The sequence below is a fragment of the Haemaphysalis longicornis genome, unplaced genomic scaffold, assembly GCF_048455015.1.
Source record: "Haemaphysalis longicornis isolate Haplotype H1 unplaced genomic scaffold, Haemaphysalis longicornis Haplotype H1 scaffold_3, whole genome shotgun sequence".
Lineage (NCBI taxonomy): Eukaryota > Metazoa > Arthropoda > Arachnida > Ixodida > Ixodidae > Haemaphysalis > Haemaphysalis longicornis.
Window position 1 is genome coordinate 172,986,443 of NW_027526335.1, and position 22,091 is coordinate 173,008,533.

A 22,091-nucleotide genomic window follows, 5' to 3' on the forward strand; every position below is an offset into this window, starting at 1 on the left:
CCCAGTCGCCCTGGTGGAGAAAACAACTCCCGCCTACCCTCGCGGGAACCCCTGTGTAGATGCGACGCATAGAGGGTTCACGTTGCAGCGTTGGACAGCGGAGGAACGGCGCTGGAACGATGAAGCGGAGCGGGGCAGGCACCGCGTTTTATAGCGCGCATAACGGTAAGGGGACGCGCCGGCGCCCATGCGTCGGCTATGACGCAACACAATCCAACACAATCCACTTGAATCCACTCCAATCCAAATCCAATCCAATGCAATCCAAGCCAATCCAAGCCAAGCCAAGCCAATCCATTCGAATCCAATCCAATGCCCCTCGCGAGAGAGGGGCATCGGAGAGGGGAGGGGGTGAGCGGCGGAGAGCGGCGGAGAGCGCAGCTCGCGCGGCGAGGAGAACGGGGGAGGGGCGGACGACAACAACGCCGAGGACGCTGCATGGACAAGGCGAGTGAATGAGATGCAGTAGCATCTAAAAGATGGTTCCGTGCGTTTTTGTGTAGATTATCGGGCCCTCACAAAATAACCCGAAAGGATGTGTATTTTATGCCCGGTATCGACGACGCCCTTGACTGCCTTCAAGGAGCCGAATACTTTTCCAGCCTTGACTTGCGTTCTGGCTACTGGCAGATACCGACGTACGAGTCCGACAAGGCAAAGACAGCGTTTGCTACTCCCGACGGCCTACATGAATTTAATGTCATGCCGTTCGGCTTGTGCAATGCCCCGGCAACTTTTGAGCGGATGATGGACTCAGGGCTCAGAGGACTGAGAAGACCTGTTTCTGCTGTCTTGACGATGTCGTTGTATTTTCCTCGATATTTCCTGAGCATCTCCAACGCTGGGACGAAGTGCTTACGTGCATCCCCAATGCTGGACTTCAGCTCAACTAAAAAAATGTCGTTTTGCGACCAAAACTATCAAGGTACTCAGCCATGTCGTTAGCAAGGACGGGATAGGACCCGACCCCGACGAAATCGCTGCCGTTGTCAGATTTCCGCGTCCATGCCAACAAAAACATCTACGTAGTTTTCTCGGGTTGGCCTCGTATTTCCGCCGCTTTGTCCGGAACTTTGCCACCATTGCGGGCTCCCTCAACCAGCTCCTACTGTCCGGCACAGCTTACGTTTGGTCGAATGAGTCCTAACAAGCCTTTGAGGCATTGAAAGCCGCCCTAACGTATAGCCCGGTACTCTGCCACTTTGATGAAAGCAAGCCCGCTATCCTCCACACAGACGCAAGTGGCCACGGAATCGTCGCTGTTCTTCAACGTGATGCTCAGCTCCGGGAGAGGGTCGTTTCCTATGCTAGTCGTTCGTTGACACCGGCCGAGAAGAATTACTTCATTACAGAACAGGAGTGCCTTGCAATCCTTTGGGCTGCTCAAATATTCCGTCCTTACCTCCATGGCCGTCACTTTACAGTGGTCACAGATCACCACGCACTATGCTGGCTATCCTCCATAAAAAACGTCTGGGCGCCTTGGTCGTTGGGTTCTCCGCCTCCAACAATACGATTTTTCCGTGACATATAAGTCCGGACAGAAGCATACGGACGCAGACGCTCTGTCTCGTTGCCCATTGTCTTCTCCGTCGACTGCTCTCCGGGAAAGCCTCGACCACGATGTTCCTTCGGCACCCATCACATAGCACTGCTGGACACGGTGACTTGCCCTCGCTACAGCGGGCAGACGCATACTGCCGCCCCATCATGGACTACCTCGACGGTCGTGTGCCACCTCCGACTAGCCGTGCACGTCGTCAACTTGCCAAGTTTCAACTCCTCGATGGTGTCTTTACCGCCAAAATTACCATCCTAATGGCAACAAATGGGTCCCTGTAGTACCTGGTCCACTTCGACGTCGTATCCTCGAAGAATATCACGATGCGGCAACCGATGGGCACCTTGGTTTTGCAAAAACATACGAGCAATTCGTAGCCGCTACTTTTGGCCTGGCCTCTCTACAGCTGTGGCCAAGTACGTCCGCTCGTGCACCCCTTTCCAGCACCGCAAACGTTCGACTACTCCTCCGACCGGACTACTGCGGCCTCTTCCTTGTCCTTCGGCTCCCTTTGAGAGCGTGGGCATCAACTTGTTTGGACCGCTACCTGCGACCCAATGTGGATATCGATGGAAAGTTACCGCTGTAGATCATTTGACTAGATACGCCGAAACTGCGCCCATTCGCTCTGGCACCACCGCGGAAGTGTCAGCCTTCATCCAGCACAACATTATGTTGCGCCATGGAGCTTCACAGGTTCTTCTGAGCACCGTGGCAGGGTTTTTCTCTAAACCGTTGTTGAAGAGCTTCTGCGTGCTTCGAGCACGGTGCACAAAACAACGTCCAGCTATCATCCCCCGATGAACGGTCTGACCGAGCGATTTCATCGAACACTGTCGGACATGCTCTCTATGTACATTAGTCCTGATCATCGCAACTGGAACGTTATCCTATCCTTTGTAACATTCGCTTACAACTCCGCAAAGCAAAAGACTACCGGTTATTCACCATTCTTTCTCGTCTTTGGCCGCTTCCCATCGCTTACTTTCGAATCCAGTTTTTTCTAAGCTGCTGTCGCCTGTGATGCACCATCTCATGAGCAGTACGTTTCACGGCTCGCCCACTGCCGAGGCCTCGCGCGACGTCGAACGGAAATTCAGCAGCACGAACGGAAAACCCGCTACGACGTGAACCATCGCTCTGTGCGGTTCCGGCCCGGGGATGAAGTATTGCTATGGACACCCGTTCACGTCCCCGGACTGTGCGAGAAGTTCCTCCACCGTTTTCTTGGCCCAAACCAAATCTTAGAAGAGACTTCACCTGTCAATTATCGCAACACGCCTACACACCCCCGTCGTCGTGGTACTGAAATCGTTCATGTATCCCGGCTGAAGCCATTCAACCGCCGTACCACCGACTGACCCGCGACCACGAGGCCGCTTCCGCTCGCTGAGGGGAAATTATGTGAGACCCAGTGACTGCGCTCCCAGTAATTTGGGTTATTGTTGTTGTTGTTGTTGTTCCTAGAATTGTTACCAGCACTTCTTCGTAATCACCCACTATCATCAGTGCTAGCCCCGATGAGCTCGGCATCATCATCACCTGTAAATATTCATCATCGCCGCTTGGTCTTTTTTTCCTCGGCCCGAGTGTTATAATAAACGGCCACGCCAACCGTCGTCTCTCAATACTCGTGTCATGGCGTACGGGCTCACCAAGGCAGATTTTTTCCAATTGAACTGCTAGCCGAGTAAACAAGAGAAATGACCTTTTCGTGAATTTGTGATAATCTCCCAAACCCACTCACATATCGAAGTGATATTTGCTGATATCTGTGGCCTTTAGAATATTTTAAAATCTTGGGCCATCTCCACTAAGGTGAAACCTGGCCAGGGGCAAAGCACGCAGTGTATACCCGTATTGAAAGATTGTAAGTCTGTCTCTTGCCAAGAAGCGCGCTGATTTGGCGCTGGAGAAGTCCGGGTGGCAGGAGCAAGCACTCGATTGCTGAAGCGTGGGCGCCCTGTCTTGCATTGAACCGGATTTAAACAATTCCAGGAGTGACAGGCTGCCCCTAATTTGTCTTCGTGTCAAACGCCGCTCCATGCAAAGATGTATGCTTTACAGGGAAAAACCTGGCGCTTGGCACGAATGTTGAGACCGAATTAAACAAATTTTTGTTATTAATGCAATTAAATTCTGATTATTCCTGTATTTTGATCTAGTTTAGGTCATGCTAGTTTATTTTGAACCGGTTTTATCTATTACACACGTGTTGTTCGACCATCGTTTGACAAGTTTGTTTACCGTGACAACATGAGACGACGACAGGAGACGCCGACAGCTTGAGCCTCTGAGGTGCTTCACCACTAAAAGTTGTTTTCAGGTTTCGGCCTAACCAACACTATTGGGCGATACTGCATTTCGGAAAAAATAGGACGTTCTTGGAGATTCACCACTAAATGTTTCACTGATTGTAATATCCCTGTGGTTTTTGCCAACTGATAGTAATACAAATATTACTCATACCCACATCGCAAGAGTTTAAAATAGCTCTGCAAAACGAATTTCGGTTTCTAAACGTGCCCAATGAGGTCGGTGTAGAGAGGCTAAATTATAATAAAAAAACGACAACCCGGAAATTAGCAGAACCTTTTGGAGAAGCAGCCGGTAGGGAACAAACTGAAAAACCAACTGAGAAAACAAAGGAAATGATTGCCAAACGAAAGAATGTGAAAGTGTTAAGTAGGGCGGACCGGATTTTTCGTGAACTTATGATTTTCTGTAATTATTATTCATACATATTTTTTTTGTATTTTGTGTCATGCGTTCATGTGAAATCGAAGCATGTTACCCCGTACTTGTAGACATTTTTCATCAACTTACCCTGTGCTATTGCTAAGCTGATTGTACAATGACTGTTCGCAATGTATTAGACATTACAATCTGTACTAATCCGGTTACGTATGTTACATGGCATTATTTTGTTTCTAAACTTCGTAGTTTTCGAGTCTTTTTTTACTTATTAGATTTTCTTATTGACTGTTTATCTGTCAGCCGCCGATATATTTCAGTGCCGCCTCTTTTTTCCCTCTCAGTTTGCTAGTACGAGGGCTTCGGCTGTTCATGGACACGGTAATAATGATTGATTGATTGATAAGATTGATACATTGATTTTTTATTGATTGATTGATTGTTGGATTCTTATTTTACAAATCCACGAAACCAATTCTCAGGATTTCGCCCTGCGATGCCGGTAAAAGGGCGAAAGGAATTTTTTGAAATGACGCACCCGATGAGCCAAAGTAACTTAAGAGGTGATGGCAGTGCCTATTCAAACTGCTGCTAAAAACGGCTGCAGACTTTATGAGTACATTGTGAGCATGGTGTGGTAGCTGAATACTGCTGAAAATGTTAAGCGTTAGTTCACTAAGCGAGTGAAAAACGTGAAATAATTTTTCAGATCTTATTTTTTTATTCCAGGCCATTTAGAATATTGACCTGGTTTTTCTATGTAGGTAACTAACTCGGGTATCTAAACACTGTTCGACAACATTTTTCCGTAACACCCACCAAATAGGCACAACAAGGATTTGAGGAAAAGTGCGTCTTTTACGCATTCCTGAATAACTATATAGCCCGTTGATATATCCAATTGGTTTTTGATTGGTAATGCCGCCCATACAGTTGTCAAAAAAACAATTTCAGGATCTTGTTTTAACACGGGTATAAAAAGTCCTACGGGATTTTTTCAGTTACACCCGTCGGGACCCGGAATTCAGTTTCCCGCGTTTGCATAGCGCTCGCTATCAGTTGTGACTTCCTCCAACGATACGTATCCCGTAGGAGCCCGAGTTATTGTCATAGAACTATGTCTGATGAGTACCGTTAATTGCTGCTGAGAGAGATAATACTTAGCAGGGGTAAGTACTCGCTTGAAGGCACCAACTTGGTACTATTTGTTTTGGGAGGGTTCCAAAACCACACGAGTCCTAGGCGTTTGCCGTTAGCAAACGCTTCCTGTAGGAGCCAATGCATTGACAGCAGACGGCACTTCCTAATTGTGGCCAACCTCTGAACGAACACCTAATTATGAGAACTAAGAAATAACTGAACGAGTGCTGTACATATTAGCGTCATTAGTTTAATGGCCCATGCGGGCGTGGCCAGGTACAACATCTACTTTATTATAAAACTGCCCCTGATGAGTATCCTTCATACCCACTGAGATAACACTTCCCAGGTGTAAGTGGTCGTTTTCGGCCCACCATCTACGGACAAATCTTTTCGGGAGTGTTTGTACAAAACACAAGTTCCAGCCATTTCCCATTACCACACGCCTCCGGCAGAAGCCCATGTGTTGCAAGCAGGCGGGACTTTCTAATTGTGTACAATTCACGGTGAACTACCCAATTATTGCAACTAAGAAATAACTGAAGTGTTATATTCATTAGTGCCATTAGTGTACTGGCCCATCAGGGCCTCGCCGGGTGCCACCTCTAGTTTGTTATTACACTATGACTGCAAGCCTGGTGATGTAGAGCATTTGGGATTTCAACCTATAAAAATTGCCAGTGATGGCATAAGCCTTGCTTTAAAAAACATAATTTACTGATGCCTTCGTGAGAGAGTCTTTCCCCGAAAAATGTGAAATGCCAGGGTGGAAGTTATTTTCAAAGGAGGAGAAAAAAGTGCTGGTCCTATTACGACCCGAATATCCATTATGCCTATTTTTTTCGAAGCGCTTGAAAAGATACTATATAAACGCATTGTGGTGTTTTGTGAAAAACATTCTATTTTTAACTCCAATGCCAAGCAGTTTCAGAAACTTGTGTGCCTGGTTGCGCGCGCCCGCCTCCTCGTTCAGGGTGGTGCCATTGTTTGACGGAGCTGATGCCGCCAAAACTGGTTTGCTCTCGACGCCGCCGCCATGTTCATGCCCAGCTAGCGCGCCGGCCGGTGCTGGTAGTAGGAAGTTGCTGCCTGCGAGCGTAGTTCGCCGGTTGTCGTCGGCACAAAATGCCCTGCTCCTGCATCCCGCAGTGCAGTAGCCACTCCAGGAATGGTTGGTGAATGTTTCAATTCACAGGGGATCCGAAAAGAAGAATTCTATGAACTGCAAGAATCAAGCGGCACAAGTGGCAACCAACGAACACCTCGTGCGTATGCAGTGTGAGTACCGCAGCGCTTCCTGGGAATACTTTTTTTTCCGGGTGAATTGTATTAGTGAGAGTGGTGATCGAAGTATATTGCGGGTAATCTTTTGTGATATATATATTACGCTAATTAGCAGCAGTAACGTCAAACTGTTAAAAAAAGCATCTCCACCATCTCTGTCACGCTATCAAAAGCTATGTGCGTGTCTGTGTTATTTGTGATGCAGTGTTTTGCGTATTTGTAAGGGTTTTTCAGCTTTTAGGTGCTACGAAAAAATCAATACGAGTCGTTTCTTTCGAGCTCCCAGACGGGGCAGCTCAACTAGGAGAAATCTGTGCTGAAGGGAGTGCCCACAGTTTACCAGACAGTGTTCTGGCACACCATAGTATAAAAAATGCCCATTCACGTTTATTGGACATTTCTCGCATTTGCGGAATAGCTTGCAAATCATAATGGTGCGGTTTTAAATGTCGCAGTTACAGTAAAGTTCGTAACAACACATTCGGAAAATAGTTAGGAACTTATGAAGCACAGCGACGTTGCGTGCGAACACTGATGATATCTCGCGAAGGAAACAAATTTACGACCTTACATGAACGCGCAGGCTTAATTTGAAGAGGACAGCTTCGAGCGAAACAGGGCGGACTGTTGAGAAAAGCTAAAGACAAATGCCGTGCCTACAGTGTTTTCCTTCAGACGTAAGTTATTACTTCCTTTTTCCCGCGTGCTATACACAAAATTTAGCATTATTCGCCACTGCGTTCTTATGACTTCATTGTGTGGCCGTCTACGCATGCAGTGCTTTTTTGTGTTTATAGCGGCGCTTACAATTACAATACAGTTTAACCGTAAGTGTGCATTAAAAAAGCAGGTCGCACTTTGTTTTGTTTCTAGATGTTAGAGTTGTGGTGGCGGAACTTTGCCATTTGTTTTTGCGTTTGAATATAACGAACGTAAGCGTATAGCCGGTATTCAATTGCGTGGAATGCATTCAGGCAACTGTGCGACTGCGCCGCCATATCTGTGGCCAAGGGTCTGTTGCCGAAGCGACGCTGTGCGCCCGGCCCCCTGATCAGGCACCCCTCTTCTCCTCCATGCCTTCATGGCAGCAGGCAGCCGGCCGCGAGTGACCTTGGGTTCCCGTGCACGGCGTGTGCGAATGATAAGGTAGTCGTTTGTGCCACGATATTGTTGGTTACGCGAAAAGTCATGATTCCGCTCATGAGTGTGACAACCTTATCTGCAATTCAACCCCAGCCTCCGCGCACACCTACGAGCGAGTGCGAGTCGGTCGTGGCACAAAGGTTGCAACGTGAGCGCAGTGGTGCGTTTGACAGCAGGAACTGCATCATTACCAAACTGTTGCCCTCTGAACGCAAAGTAATACCTCGACGCTAAGTGCTGTTGAGTGCAGCACAGTACGATCTACCTATCGCCAAACGCGTATGAAGTAACAGCCGCAGATCGGCTGATTGCCAGCCGCCGCGCTCTCACGTCAGACGTGAGTTGTTTTGCTGGGCGCGAAACATTTAGCGCACGAGAAGCCAGCGCTGAATTGGTGTATGCGTGAACCATTTCTCCAACGAAATTATTCGGTTTTTGTACTCAACTACGTATGAGAGGGCACCTACCAAACATAAAGTCAATAAAGTCGTGGATGCGGTGCGCGTGCACTTGTGTCGACATCCGCGGCGGCAGCCAAATGCAGTGTCGGACTTAAGCTGCCGTTCGCACCCGCGGTTTCATCCTCCGTGGATTCGAAGTGCTCTAGGGTGGGTAGAGCGCCACCACTTAATGTGAGTGAGAATAATATTATATCTGTTCACGCCACTACCGATAATCGGGCTGAAACGCAGCAGACGATGTGCGCTGGTAGTTTTTTTTCCTTCCAGATGCGGGCGCAAAGCGCATGCGCTCGCACGGTGGTCACCGACATGGCGGTTTTCAGTGTTGCCAGGCTCAGAAATCGCCCGTTAAAAGTTTCATTGAATACCGCCTATAGAAGTGATTTTTTTTTTTTGCGCGGTGTCGGCTGTGGCATTGGATCACACCTCTCTGGGGGGAGAGAGAGGGGCGGCGTTCTTACGCTGTTTTTGCGTCTGTAAACTAGGCAAAAGGTCGCCGGGAACGAAAAAGCTTGTGAATATGCCCGAAAATGACGTGTCGTCTCTCTGCAGAGAACTACAGGCGTTTTAAATGCGCAAGAAAGGTAGCATCTGGGTCCTCAGACATGGAAGTGTAAAGGCATTAAGAAAGCCCGTCGCGGCATCCCTAATGCAATTTAAGGGATGCAGTTTGATGCTCTCCCTAGGTTTTGCAGCTTTGCCTCGTCACAGGAACGCACCAAAGAAAAGGACTGGGACCACTCTGGTATCAGCCCTAGATGGAGATCAGCACGACGTAACCAGTGATGCCATGCAGCTGCGATCGACGCAATGCCATCGCCGGGCAGCCTTGAGCTGCCTGAAGGACAGAATTGCGGCTTACATGAAGCCAGCTCAATTGCACCAGTAGCGGACGAAACAAATCTGCAAGGCTCAGCAAGTGGAATTAAAGCTCGGGTGTCTGACCTGGAGTCTGCTATAACACTTGCGCACAAATAAATAAGCAGCTGGCAGACCTGACACGGAAATACTGCGAACTTGAAGAATTCCATACCCAGGCAAACTCAACGATCCAAGGCCTCCGAAAAAAGGTTTAAGAAGCTCGAAGGTACCACAGAAACCTTTGGAAAGAACATGAAATTTCTGAACGAGGACCAAATACAGGCACTGTCGCGCGACAGCAACAAAGGGAGTACTTGGTCTCCGCAAACTGTGAAGCAAGCGCTTCAAATTAAATTTTCATGCGGGACGTCCGGCTATGAAAACTTAAGAAAACTCGGGTACCCGCTGCCAGCTAACAGGACTCTTGCGCGTCGACTGCAGGGACTCACGTTTCTGCCTGGGATACTCACCGACGTGGTAGACCTGCTGAAAACGAAAGCAGAAGGCAATGAAGACATTGCAAAGGACTGTGTATTTTTACTAGACGAGATGGAGATCTCCCAGGGCTATGAGCTCGATCGAGCTGAAGATGTTGTTTTTGGGGGAACAACACTGCCTGAAAATCCAGAAGAACCGGCTCGCCATGCCCTCGTGTTCATGGTAGGGGGCCTTAACCAGCGGTGGAAGCAGTTATCAATTTATTCGAAGCTACGTAGATGGCCCCATCCTGAAGGACTACGTAATGAATATTGTGCGACTTTGTGCAGATATATCCCTGAGGATACGCGTTGTCACTTCAGATATGGGTCCCTACAACAGGGCTATGTGGCGCGAGTTTGGATTTTCTAGCCACAGAAACTCTAACACCATATGCTCGATACCTCACCCTTGTCTAGAAGACATGGAACTCTTCTGCACTGCAGACGCTGCGCACGTACTTAAGAACATCCGAGGCTAAATTCTGTCGTTTTCACCATCGGGGATGCAACCAAGCGTCAACATGGCCTACCCTCAAATAAAGTACAACTTGAGCACGTGCGTGCAGTGGTACGGTTTGACGAGGACCGGGAACTAAAAGTCGCACCTAAGCTATGGGAAATCCACGTGTCGAACGGGCATTTTACAAAGATGAAGGTGGGAGTCGCTGTTTAGTTTTTTAGAGAAACTCCTGCCACAATTTGGTATTGGATAAAGCATAAGAAACTAGACCCGAAGGCTGAAACCACAGCGTGGTATCTTGAGCTCGTCTTTAAATGGCATACGTTAATGTCATCGCGACACCTGTCAGTTGCCTTGAGTCTTGAACACATGAACAAGTATAACGCAGCCATAGAAATTCTGCGCTTGGCGTCTTAGACCATTCTAGGAACGAACATGGGGAGCACGTCCCAGTGGAAGCCCTCAAAGGCGGGTTTCTTAATAGCCGCAGAAGTCATCATTCGCCTGCAGGATTTCCTTCTAAGAAGCGAAGGTTACAAGTTCTTCCTGACAAGCAGACTGCTCCAGGACTGTCTGGAAAATCTCTTTTCGGTTATACGTCTTAGGAAGCCAGTTCCAAGCGCCTATGACATGAAGTGTGCGTTGAAGCTTGTGTCTGTCAACCAGTTTTTGTTAACACCGTCAACGACTAGCTACGACGTTGATGACTCGCAGTACCTGATCGACATGTTGTCGACAGGTATGCAAGAACAGGGGGCAGCCCAAACTGAACCCATCGACGACTCGGAGATCACGTTTGTTGAAAGGCGAACATCTGCTGAGTGTGAGATTTTGTTCCACTTCGGTGGGAATTTCTCATTAAAGGGATCCTCAAATCTATCGGCCACTCTGAGAAGTGCAAGCCTGCATTGCTGGCCTCAAGCGGCAGCGAGCATGCGTACTTGACGACCATTAAGGAATACGTCAGTGACGGGAGAGCAACCTTCACTAACCAAGCGATGCAGTTATGCTCGTGCTCAAAGCATGCGAGGAGCATTATATATTATCAACACCTGGTCGCAAAGCGTTTTTACCATGAAATCACCCTTGAAGGCTGTGACCGCATACCTGACCAAGATGCTTCGGGGGGACGTAACAGGATCCTGCCAGGAACACAGAGAAACTGTGGTAAGCTCCTCCTGTCTAACTACGCGAGACTAGGGCTGCGTGTGCACCTGAGTCAGGTCACGGTAAAGGGACTCGACGGGCATGCAAGCAAGGCGTGTTTTGGAGGGTCCCTAAAGTACTAAGGCATATCGCTAGAATTCACGCACTTCCGTTTTATTTGTGTTGCTCTTTTATGTTGCTTTCATTTGTGTGTTTATTATTATTTTGCCGTGCTTGCCGCGTTTTTGCATTTTGTCTGTACAAAGTATTCACTTTCGTTTATCTACTTGTCTAGGTGAGCTGCAAAGTAATATTTTGTAAATATTACTTTGCAAAGTAATATTTTGATTTAATTTGTTAAAGTTATTTCACCGCTTCTTTCTCCAGTTTCTGGTCATTGGTCTGAGGTCTCGGAACGGTTTGTGTCAACTGACACTTGCTGACAATAAAAACCTGCACTGCAATCGAAGCGTTGTGACCGCAATAACGTATCCCTTCGTCACTAACTAACCATGTTCTTAACTTTTTATGCAACATGAATTTTGAGGGGTGCATAATAAACTGTTCACAATCAATACATGTTCACCGCGCAACTGTGGCCGAAGAACAGCAATGCTAGTAGCGTAGAAATTTTCTCACTCCTCTATATTAACGCTTGCGTTAAACGCGTTATTTCGGGCTGTGAAAGAAAATAACCGAGAGCCGTACAAGTGAATTTCTGCAGTGACATATGTAAAAAAAAACACGCCACGCTGACCAGCGATTTTAACGCGTTTTAAAAGGTGAATTTCAGGTGACAGTGTTCCATAATAGCGTGGGACAGCTAACCTTGAAGTATTGTTTAATTGTACGCCTCGAAAAATATTACCTACTTCACTGTAAGGCCGCCTTAGTGCCTTTTTTGCAGTGTTATCGTCCGCACAGAGGCGCATTGCTTCCGACATACCACTCGACACACGCTCGCCTCACGGAGTGGGCATGAGCATGGCGGCCGCCGTAGCAGACTACGCGGTTGTCTCCACCCTGAACGGGGGGGGGGGGGGGGGGGGGGGGTTCGCGCGCGCATCCAGGCACCCTACCAGAAACAACAGCTCGACAAGAACTGCCATGCTTAAACAAAGAGTTCGCCCTGGAATCGCTTGAACGTAACGAACTCACTCTGTGAGCTTTTGTAGATTCTTATAACGCACTTGATTATATAAACATTAAGATTTTACTAACGAAACTAAGTCATTATGCATTTAGGGGAACGTTTAACGTATAATTGAATAATACTTGGCTTCTCTCTTTCAGAAAGTTGTAATAAAGAAGGTATCTGACAAGAGGCCCACTTTTACCGTTGTACCGCAAGGCAGTATATGCGGCCCTGTGCTGTTTATACGTTTTGTCAATGATATTGTTTGTATATACTAACATACAACTTTTGTCACTTGCGCTGACGACACAAGCCTATTCTATACAGCACCTGATGTTTCGCACCAGCAACAACAGGCTACAGAGAGCTTGCATTGATTTAATGCCTGTTCGGCCCTAAATTCCAGGGACATAAATGTCGACAAAACCAAAGCAGTACTTTTTAGTTCAAAAATAATTTTCCACTCACTCATGGCGTTACACTCAAGCTTTGTTCCTAAGCTATTAAAATAGTACCTGTAGTAAAGAGCCTCCGTTTAATTTCTCAGGGGCACTTGTCAGGAGATCAGGATGTGGCAGAAAATAGATTGTCAAAATTCTAGTTATGTTATCAAGTTTAAGTTGTTTGGTTCCACAGCAAAATAAAAGATTGAGCGTTAACGCTCGTTTTCTTCCGTGCATGAATTTTTGCCCCTTAGTCTGGGGACCAGCAAAGTTTTCAAACATAAATGGACGCCATTTAAATCTGAAACGTGCTGTCAGAAATACTGTAAATGCAGAATTTTATTATCATACTCAGCTCATCTTTGATGCTTTTCGTGTAACCTGTGTGACTCCATTGTACAAAACTGTTTTACTGCAGCAATACAACAGCGACGAGAAGCACGAAATTTCTTTTTACACGAATTATCCGGATGGGAAACTAAATAACGTATCTACAATAGACCCACAGGTTTCACTTCGTTCATTCCAAAGGCATGTAGAAACTATGGCCGCAAGACGTCATCTAATATCCTGCCCAATGTATAAACAACTTGTCTGAAATGAGCCGTGTCAATCCTATGTTGTCTTCCATGAAGCTGCAAGTTATCTTTTCTCGTTTCTGTGTCGCGTAATGCTGTCGGGGTGACTATTTTGTGCCTTTTATTTGTGATGCCCACTGCTCTCATGCTAATATGTTTCTTTCAGCGCAGAAAACCAAGCCAACAATCTGTAGGGTGCGCCTACTCTAGTCAAGCCTTCTTCATTGCTTTTTGTTCGCGCTCCAAACTTCAGCACGATATTGAATAAAATGGCTGTGATTACCAAAGAAATACTAAAAAATAACAAACCTTTCCCAGATGACATTTTATGGCCCCAGAGACCAAAAAAAAAACCGGAATTTCAACGCGAACACCTGTTCCCAATATATATGATAAAGGAAAAATAAATTACATTGGAACGAAAATGTGGAATGGCCTCATATTGTTATAAAATAGCACTAAATTTTGTTTTGCGTTAAAAAGCGCATCGGAGAAAATGAACCTGTACCTTTCCAATAATGTATAATTCCTCAACTGTAAATGCAGCTTTTATTTAAATGTCTTCTTGGTTACTCCCCTCAATGTGTTTGATTTTGCGGGAACTTAAGTGGTTTTTACCTTTTGGGGTGTTAACATAATACTATGTGAGTCACGTACATTTAGTTTATGTCCTATAACCTGAGCCGGCATTTGGGTATTTACAAATTGCATGGACCAACTACCAGGAGCTTTGCAAGGGCCCCCCATGATTCTGACACAAATTTTTTCTCTGCCCCAATGCGCGAAACAAAATAATTGAACCAAATTGAAAACAACGCCCATTTGCAATATATCTGTGTTACCCAGTGGTTGGCAAGACAAAGCTTTTACCACTTTTTTTCTACATGTCTAACACCTATCGAAAGTACTTAACGTAAAAATTGCGAAAACTACGTCATTTCTGCGATAACACATTCAACGCCCACACAGCGCACGAGATACGGTGCACGAGGTACAGTGCACGAGATAGCTTACCCCAATAAGCATAGCCATGCACTCGTCGCGGACTTCGGTCTCGGTCAACGTCCCCTCGTCGACCCACATTCGCAAGAGGATTTCGAGAAATACATTACTCGAAATGGGATCTCTTACGCCATTCTTGTAGTCGGCCAGTCTCTTTTTCAGTATCTGCAAATATATTACCCACTGTTAGAAACATGTATGTACAGCATAAAGACAATCGTCATTATGCTGAGTCTTTTTTAGGAAAGCATTTATTCTGGCTCTAAAACAACAAAACTTTTTACCTGATAGACACAAGTGGAAAGTTTGTGGACTTGCCCTTTACAGCATGCAGAGCGACTGAGGCGCACTGCAGTTGTAAGAAGGTTGCATTGTGAAGACCTCTTTACACATGTCGCACCAGCCGTCAGCAAAAAACATTGACCGATTTTTAAAGTTTCCCGTCACGGCGCATACCAATGCACGACTGCCGATTAGCTCATTTCCGTCATCGTCGTGCCCAAGCGCCAGCGCAGGGGTAATGAAATGTTCCCCCTTCATTCTCCTGATTCGCGGACCCTCGCACTTCTGGCGACTGGATTTCTCTCGGGGCACGCCGGGCAATGTCTTTCCTGCCGCGACATAGCCGCTGGAATTAGGCCTTTCAGCTGTTGAAGGAAGTTGCGGGAAAGCTCTCGGCGCGGGACGCTCAGGCGTTTCCCAGAAGCTAAACCTTGCGACTGTGATCGCCCCTGATCCCAGCCCGTCCATTACACAACTCGTGCAGTCTACACAGTCGCTTAGGTGATTGATAACGGAGGGGATGATTTTTAGATGCGAAGCATCTCATTCTCGGGGCTGTGTCCATCCCTCCCTTGTTGTTGTCCGCCGTCCGCACTCTACTGCGCATGCGCGTCTCTCCAGACCCGTAAGCGTTTGGCCTGACGTCAGCGCAGTACACTACAAAATTAAATAGTTAAGCGGCGCCCGGTCTCGATCCCACGACTCTCTGGCCGCAACGGGACGTACGTGGCGCTCTTCCCACTGCGCTACAAACCGAGACGGGAGCATGTGCTGCGAACGCGCCTTATGTCATTCACTCATTCAAACTACGTCAAGAAGCTACTGATACAACGAAGGCACGCGAAGCTGAACGTCAATGAAAAAGACGAACTGAAAATTTTAGAGGAGGATGTTGAATTTGCCGTGGGAAAGCTGGGGCGGGAAGCGCCACGCGCATTGCAGCTGAACCAGAGAAGAGGACGAAGACTGCGGGCAGCGGGGTAAGAGCGTGAGCACGCAATAAAAAAGGAAGAGAACTAGGAGGTGTTCGATCAGGTAACGCGGGTGCAGTTGGAGCAGTGGGAGCACAGGCTGACCAGCTTCCAGCTCGAGGATCAGGAGTATCTGATCTCCCGGGCGAGGGCTGCTGGGGAGCCTGAAGGCGGCCTGGACTGAGGCCACCACCCACTCTCCTTCCCCCCTCCCCTTTCCCTTAAAAAAAATTCTCCAGCATTTCCCCGAGGGGAAGAATGTGAAAGTGCGAATGCACTAGTTGAATTTGCGCGGTTCGGTAATGTTCGCGAAAGAGAGATCACACACACACACACACAACTACAAAGAAAGAAAGATGCATTTATTCACAGACACCTATTTGTGTTGTCGTTGTACTTGATTGCTAGAGCGGATCTCAGCTTTGAAATTTCGTGTCAGTACTCCTTTAAGCGGGTGCATTAGCCCTTCTCACGCCCGATTCTTGGCCAATCCCCCACGTGGGTATGTGCCATGTCAGCGGCCAGGCAGCGCGCGCCCATCTCCCCCGTTGCCAAGGAAGACGAGGAGATTCCTGGCCAATCCCCACGTGGGTATGTGCCATGTCAGCGGCCAGGCAGCGCGCGCCCATCTCCCCCCGTTGCCAAGGAAGACGAGGAGCGCGCGCCCCCGCAGCTGTTGCTATGCGGACGGCGGCGGACGCTTCAGGCTCGCTTAAGAAGTGCATTCGCACTTAAAATAAATGTTATTCCTCCTCCCTATCATCCATTACCCCGAAGGTTCGCGAATAGCCACCACAAGAACGTAGTGGTTTTGTATGCGTATCGGAGCATCATTCTGTCTACTTCTCCATTGCATGGGATGTGAATGGAATTGTTGAAGGGGCTCTTTTCTGACAGCGCTTTCCCTCACGCCTATTTCAATGGTTTCTGCGTTTTGTCTTAATGAGGAGACATGCAAGGACTACACATCAATGCTTTAAAAGCAAACTGGAAAAAAAAATTTAATTTTTCAATACCTTGTTTCCGTATAGCCTGCCTAAGAGACAACACGGTGCAAAGTATGGGAGATGAACTGCGCGCATGGAGGTCGTAAACCACTGGCAAAAATCAACACTTTTAGAAACATAATTGAGAAGAGCGTGGCCATTACCGCCAGAATGAACTGACGATGCATCTGGCCAGCAACCGGCTAGCCGGCAGGTACAAACCTAGGCGGAACAACCTCGTGCGCGCGACAGCCCTAGGATAAGCGCATGAAGATATCCTCAGCCTGTCTTGATCGCTCAATCACGCAAGTGACTTTCCGCCCTGCCGGAAAGTCTTTTCCGACTCAGGGCGGCTTTCGCGATTCGCCGGATGGTTCAGCCTCGTCTGCTAAAGGCCTCTTCTTAGCCTTTTTGACTGATTAATGAGAAATTTTAGGGGGCTATGAGTCATGTCCCAGTTTTTTTGGTGCTACGTGATGTACGCTGAAAAATAAATTTCTCCAAAGCATACTTTCAGTGCAGTTCGCCTTTCAGACACCGTTTCTTTTAGTTATTCATGGTTAGTCACACCGTGTGCAACGGCGAGATGAACGAAAACCGCACGTACGCTGCCTGCATAGAAAAGAAGCCAAGCACAGTACCTTTTTCCCGAGGCTCATCGCGAACGCACAGCCTACGACGCCTGTGCCCGCTTCATTAAAGTGGCTGCTCATGACGCCATTTTTAGTTTTATTGGAGCCCTTCTAAAGCATCCGTGAGTGAGCGACCTCGTTCAAGCAAGCACACCTAAAGCTGCATGTAGGTACCGCATCGCAGTCACGTAGCGTATTCTATACAAAATCACGTTACTTAAGCTTGCCAATCGATGAGCAAGCTGAATTGCAGGGAAAATAGGCACAACTTAATAGAACGTCCTTGGCGAGAATCTCGGGATAACTCCATCACGTAATAATTAATGCTTCAGGAGAGCTTACAGTGTCAAGGAACGCCTTTGCTTTTTCCACGTTCCTCTTCATTTCCTTGCACTCCCTGGTGAAGGCGTAGATGCTGTCAAACCAGTAGTGGAATTTGGCAGCGCGTTTCGTGACGGCGTCCGACAGTCTGTGACGATAAAAAAAACCTAGGTCAGTCAGAAAGGCTTGTCGACTAACGATTGTTCTGGGATAAACTAAAAATAGCAGTTCGCTTACGCATCGTGAATCTTGAGGTATCCTACTCGCTCAATTTCTTCGTCAAAGTCGACACCCATCGTGGTTTCTGCATAGCATTAAAGTGGAAAATAACAAGAAAGCCCAATTGTGTATCAGACACCGTTCCGGAAAACATTGAGCTAGTGTTGTGATTCCTTCTTATTGTCTAGCCCTACCGTTATCTGGCAAAACTCAGCTGCGTCCGTGCGTGTACCCGGTTACTGTCATCAGCCACAACACAGCTACAAAGAAAAAAAACATTTGCAGATGGATGTTCATTGAAGGACCTTCCAGTCATGGTACTTAAAGGGTGTCCTAAGTAGGGTCCTTAACGTTTCGAATTTACGCACCCAATCACCGCAGTACTATCCGGGAAACGTCCCCTCCAAAAATATTTGAAAAGTGTTAAATATTGGCGAAGATACTATTCACTAAAAAGTGCAAGCTATAAGACCTTGGGATTTCGCTCTTTCCTCACCCTTCAAAGCTCTTTGAATGCTACGTGCTTACCATCTCAGAGCAAGACCCCTCCGGGATACGTGCAGCCCTTGGCTTTGGGCGGCGATACGTCACGCCTTTCTTTGCAGCCAACACGCATCGTCCGCCTACAAGTGGTTGAACGCGGGCACCGCCGGTCGCATTGCTCGTCGCGTCCGTCGGGACAGCCGTAGAGTTTCATACAATTTAAACCAGAGGGGAATCTGGCGCTAGCGTCTATGCGGCGCACATCAAGACCACCTGTGTCGTCATGGGCCACCATTACACCATGCGCTCGCCTTACTTCCATTGTTGGATTTGATCGAAACGCTTAAATGGCCGTAAATTCAAAGGTAGAACCACAGAAAAGGAAACAAAGAGTGCTTTGTTGCCGAAAAAACGTGGTTTTAAAGCTAAGTGAACAGGAAGTCAAGCGGTTTAATATGAGTCTGTCTGTCTTGGCATATGAATGCATAGTGAAGAACGGAAACCTCAAAGAGGGCTCCAGAATGCAAATTACGTTCCAAGCCGAAGCCAGCCGCGGTGATCTTCCCATAACCCACCGCGTCGACTCGGATTCCCTGGCACATTCCTCTCTATTATATTTACTAAGAAACTCTAGGGTGCTAGCGTGTGCACATAAATTTTAGAGTGGGGCAACTGTGCGTTTTGGTTCTGAATTTGGGGCTCTTACAAAAACACGCTCGCTCGCTATAATGTTCGAAGATTTCTAACGAACAACCGCCGGCCCGCTTGTGTTCCTTACGCGCGGCGCTCTTGGTGCGAATAGGTGGCCGATTTCGCGTGGAGAAGGTTTAGGTGCCGCAGCAGTTCTTCTGACGCCGCTTCGCCAAGCAGCGCTGACGACCATGCACAACGCAATTTTTCACCAAACAATCGTCCCCTTTCACGCATGTGGCAGTTGATCTCGCCGACAATTCCGTTCTGGCAGGCGGGAAGTTCAGCTGCCATGGCGTATGTCGGTACGTGCGCACATCGCCCACCGTGCACGAAGATGCTTGCGTCAGTCACGGGAAGAGCATTTCCAGATGCAGAAGACGCCTCATGGTTTTCAGCGCCCGCATCTTATCCATATCTTTCAAACAACGCGCAGCATCTACAAACACAGCTAAGCTCGTGCGACGGATGGTGTAGACCTAAAAGCATCCTACCAAAATACGCTGGGCTGGAAAGTCGCTCAGACCTTGTTTAGACGGTCATCCCAACCACCCAAACCACCGGCGTTCTCCAAGAACCGCAAAGCGACCAAAAGCAGCGCCATATTCTTCATAAGGACTATCAACTGGGCAAGTTGGTAGTGGTTCTTGATGCGAAGAGAACCAAAACGGCGGAATCGAACAAGGTGGGAGGCAAGACAGCGCTGTGCCTACATATCGTTCTCCTGTACGTTGAAATTTCAGTTGCTAGTGAGCGCTCGTCCTGCCTCCCATGTTGTCCAAGTCCACCGTTCTTGCGATATTTGAATTGAGCCGCATAGAACGGCAGTCGCACCTACGAGTGCTCTGACACACCTCCTACTCCCACCTCACGAGAGAGCGGTGAGTGAACCTCAGCATTGTTTCGGGCCTACGAGTTCGAGTTCGTAATAGCACCACTCACGGTGAGCCCCGCTCACCACTCGCGACTGCCAGTGCACCCGTCACTCCGCGGGTCGTGATCCCCGCTCGCTGGTCACTCGCGTGATAAGAACCGCTCGCAACTCACGAGTGGCGAGTGCACTCGCGCTACTGGCGTGATGTTCGGGACTTACCGCATTGAGCAGGCTCGCACTCGCTGTTGGCTGTTCCTGGCAGGAGCCGCTCGCTTTGGTGGTTGATGATGGCGCTATGTATACCCGTGCAGCCGTCGACAGGCATAACTGGAGTAACGCTTTACCCACTTACCGTCTCCTACTGCTTTGGTGTATGTAATTTAGTCTCAACTGCCGCATTTCTTTCAAGTTTAAGGTGGCGCTTAAGCCCTCCACATTCGCTTAAACAGTCTTCGTTATGAACTTTTCAGATATTCTACGCTAAAGTCAAATGGGATGCTTCAGCTAAGCTTGTGGACGATTGCACGTACAGCCACTAGTTAAAGGCGCGATTGCGTTTAGCTTCGGTAGTGGGTCGCGACTGTGCTCCGAATATGAAGCACCGTGAATACGACTTAGATGGACACCTGACGCCATAATGCTTCTACTGTTTCCTTTCATGACTCATGGAGGGACTGCTGCGCGCATTAACGCCGAATGATGTTTCGGGCTCGTAGCGTTCTGTGTGGGAATTGGTGTTGGTAACGTCGTCGCAACCAAGCTATTGCACTTTACTACTGCTGTGCGCTTCCATGGAAGCATTAGGAAGCACCGCGGTAGGGTATAAGGGACGTAGCCAGAGGGGGGGGGGGGGGGGGGGGGGGGGGTTGAACGCTCTACGATTTTTTTTTTTCCAAGACAGCGCGGAAGCCAAGACTCAGTGTTCATCGCGGCAATAGTCCTCGCTTCGGAAAACCCCCAACTCTCTTCGAAAAAATGTTCTGACTGCCACCCTGGTCGTAGTTGTGTACATAATTGACTGGCTTGCTACAGCTAACAAATATAGGCGCAAATTGTTAGTGCCCGTACAGTTTTCAAAAGTCGTCGCAGATTTTCACGGATTCGCGTATCAGGATGGCGAAAGGGTTCGGATTGGCGAATTGCGTATTGTGGAAGAAGTAACCCATTTTCGAGGCCTTGGCGTATTAAACGCATACCACTATTTGTCATTACTCGTTTCGGCGGCGCTCTGTTATGATAGTTATCGTTCACGCGGACCTGGCGTCACACGTCTTACTACGACAGTTTCGGTGCTTGTCTTGAGGCGTGAAATTTTGTGCTTTGCCTGTTTGACCCGCCATAAATCTTCATCGCGTGTGTTTTATTGCAGAATTCACCAAAAAATATCGAGTTTTGTTATGTTGCATGTAGGGGGCTTTCATTTATATCTGCCCATGTGCGTAAAGAATTTGCAGGAAACTAACTAGCTCGCTTTCACGAGGACCTGCGCAGTATTTGTCATTATGACACACCGACTGCACCGCTTCGTTTAGTTTCCTGGCTCCCGCTGAAGTTTGCGTATGCATTCGTGCAGATGGACAAGAATCGTACGTTATGTCTGAGTTTTAATACGGCTTATCGAATCGTGGAGTAGGAATCGCTACTCTGGTGTGCAGTTTCATAAATAAAATTTCATATCTTCATATAGGAAAAGGTAAAATGCGTGCTGCTCACACTGATATATTATCATTGACTGTCATTTACCATCAAGGTTGTGAAATTGCATGTCCAATTTATTATTGGGACCCACGCTTTCGCTTTTTCCTTTTGTAGCGTAAGCTACACTGGCCGACTTTCAGCAGTTTCGCGTGGATCTTGAAGGGCTGTGCTCCGGAAGCGCCAGGAGCATTGTATTTGATTGGATTTGGATTGGATTGGATTAAAATAAATTGGAATAAATTTGGGCACTGCGCCGCATCGAGAACGGGTCGCTTACCACTGTTGTATTTACAGGCTGTACTGCTCATGGGCTTCAGCTCGTGGGCTCCCGCTTAATGGCAGCAATGCCGATCAGGACCAGCTTCGCTCCAGTCGACATCGTTCTGCGCACAGCTACGTTTGGACGGAAACAGTTCTCTCGTCTGGCTACGGGGATCGTCAACTGATATCGTCACCGCCGCCGGTTATAAGCGCCCTTCTACAACTTTTTTTCCTTTGGGCACGACGCCGAAATGAGAATGGGTCACTTACCACTGCTGTATTTACAG

General features: G+C 47.8%; 1 protein-coding gene and 1 pseudogene across 2 annotated transcripts in view; one reads left to right on the top strand and one right to left on the bottom strand.

Annotated features, from left to right (window-relative positions):
- The window catches only part of LOC144173552 (cytochrome P450 4V2-like), a 75,486-nt gene that overhangs the window by 11,933 nt on the left and 41,462 nt on the right, over window positions 1-22,091 (bottom strand). The window contains exons 5-7 of one of the 2 annotated variants that reach the window (XM_077701928.1): window positions 17,817-17,883; window positions 17,601-17,727; window positions 14,517-14,552 (exon numbers count right to left, since the gene is read on the bottom strand). In XM_077701928.1, coding sequence (XP_077558054.1) covers window positions 14,517-14,552; window positions 17,601-17,727; window positions 17,817-17,883 — 230 coding nt within the window. Of the gene's footprint in view, window positions 1-14,399; window positions 14,553-17,600; window positions 17,728-17,816; window positions 17,884-22,091 lie in introns of both variants that reach the window. The other variant, XM_077701927.1, reaches the window with a different exon arrangement.
- Window positions 7,251-11,372, top strand: LOC144173751 (uncharacterized; annotated as a pseudogene).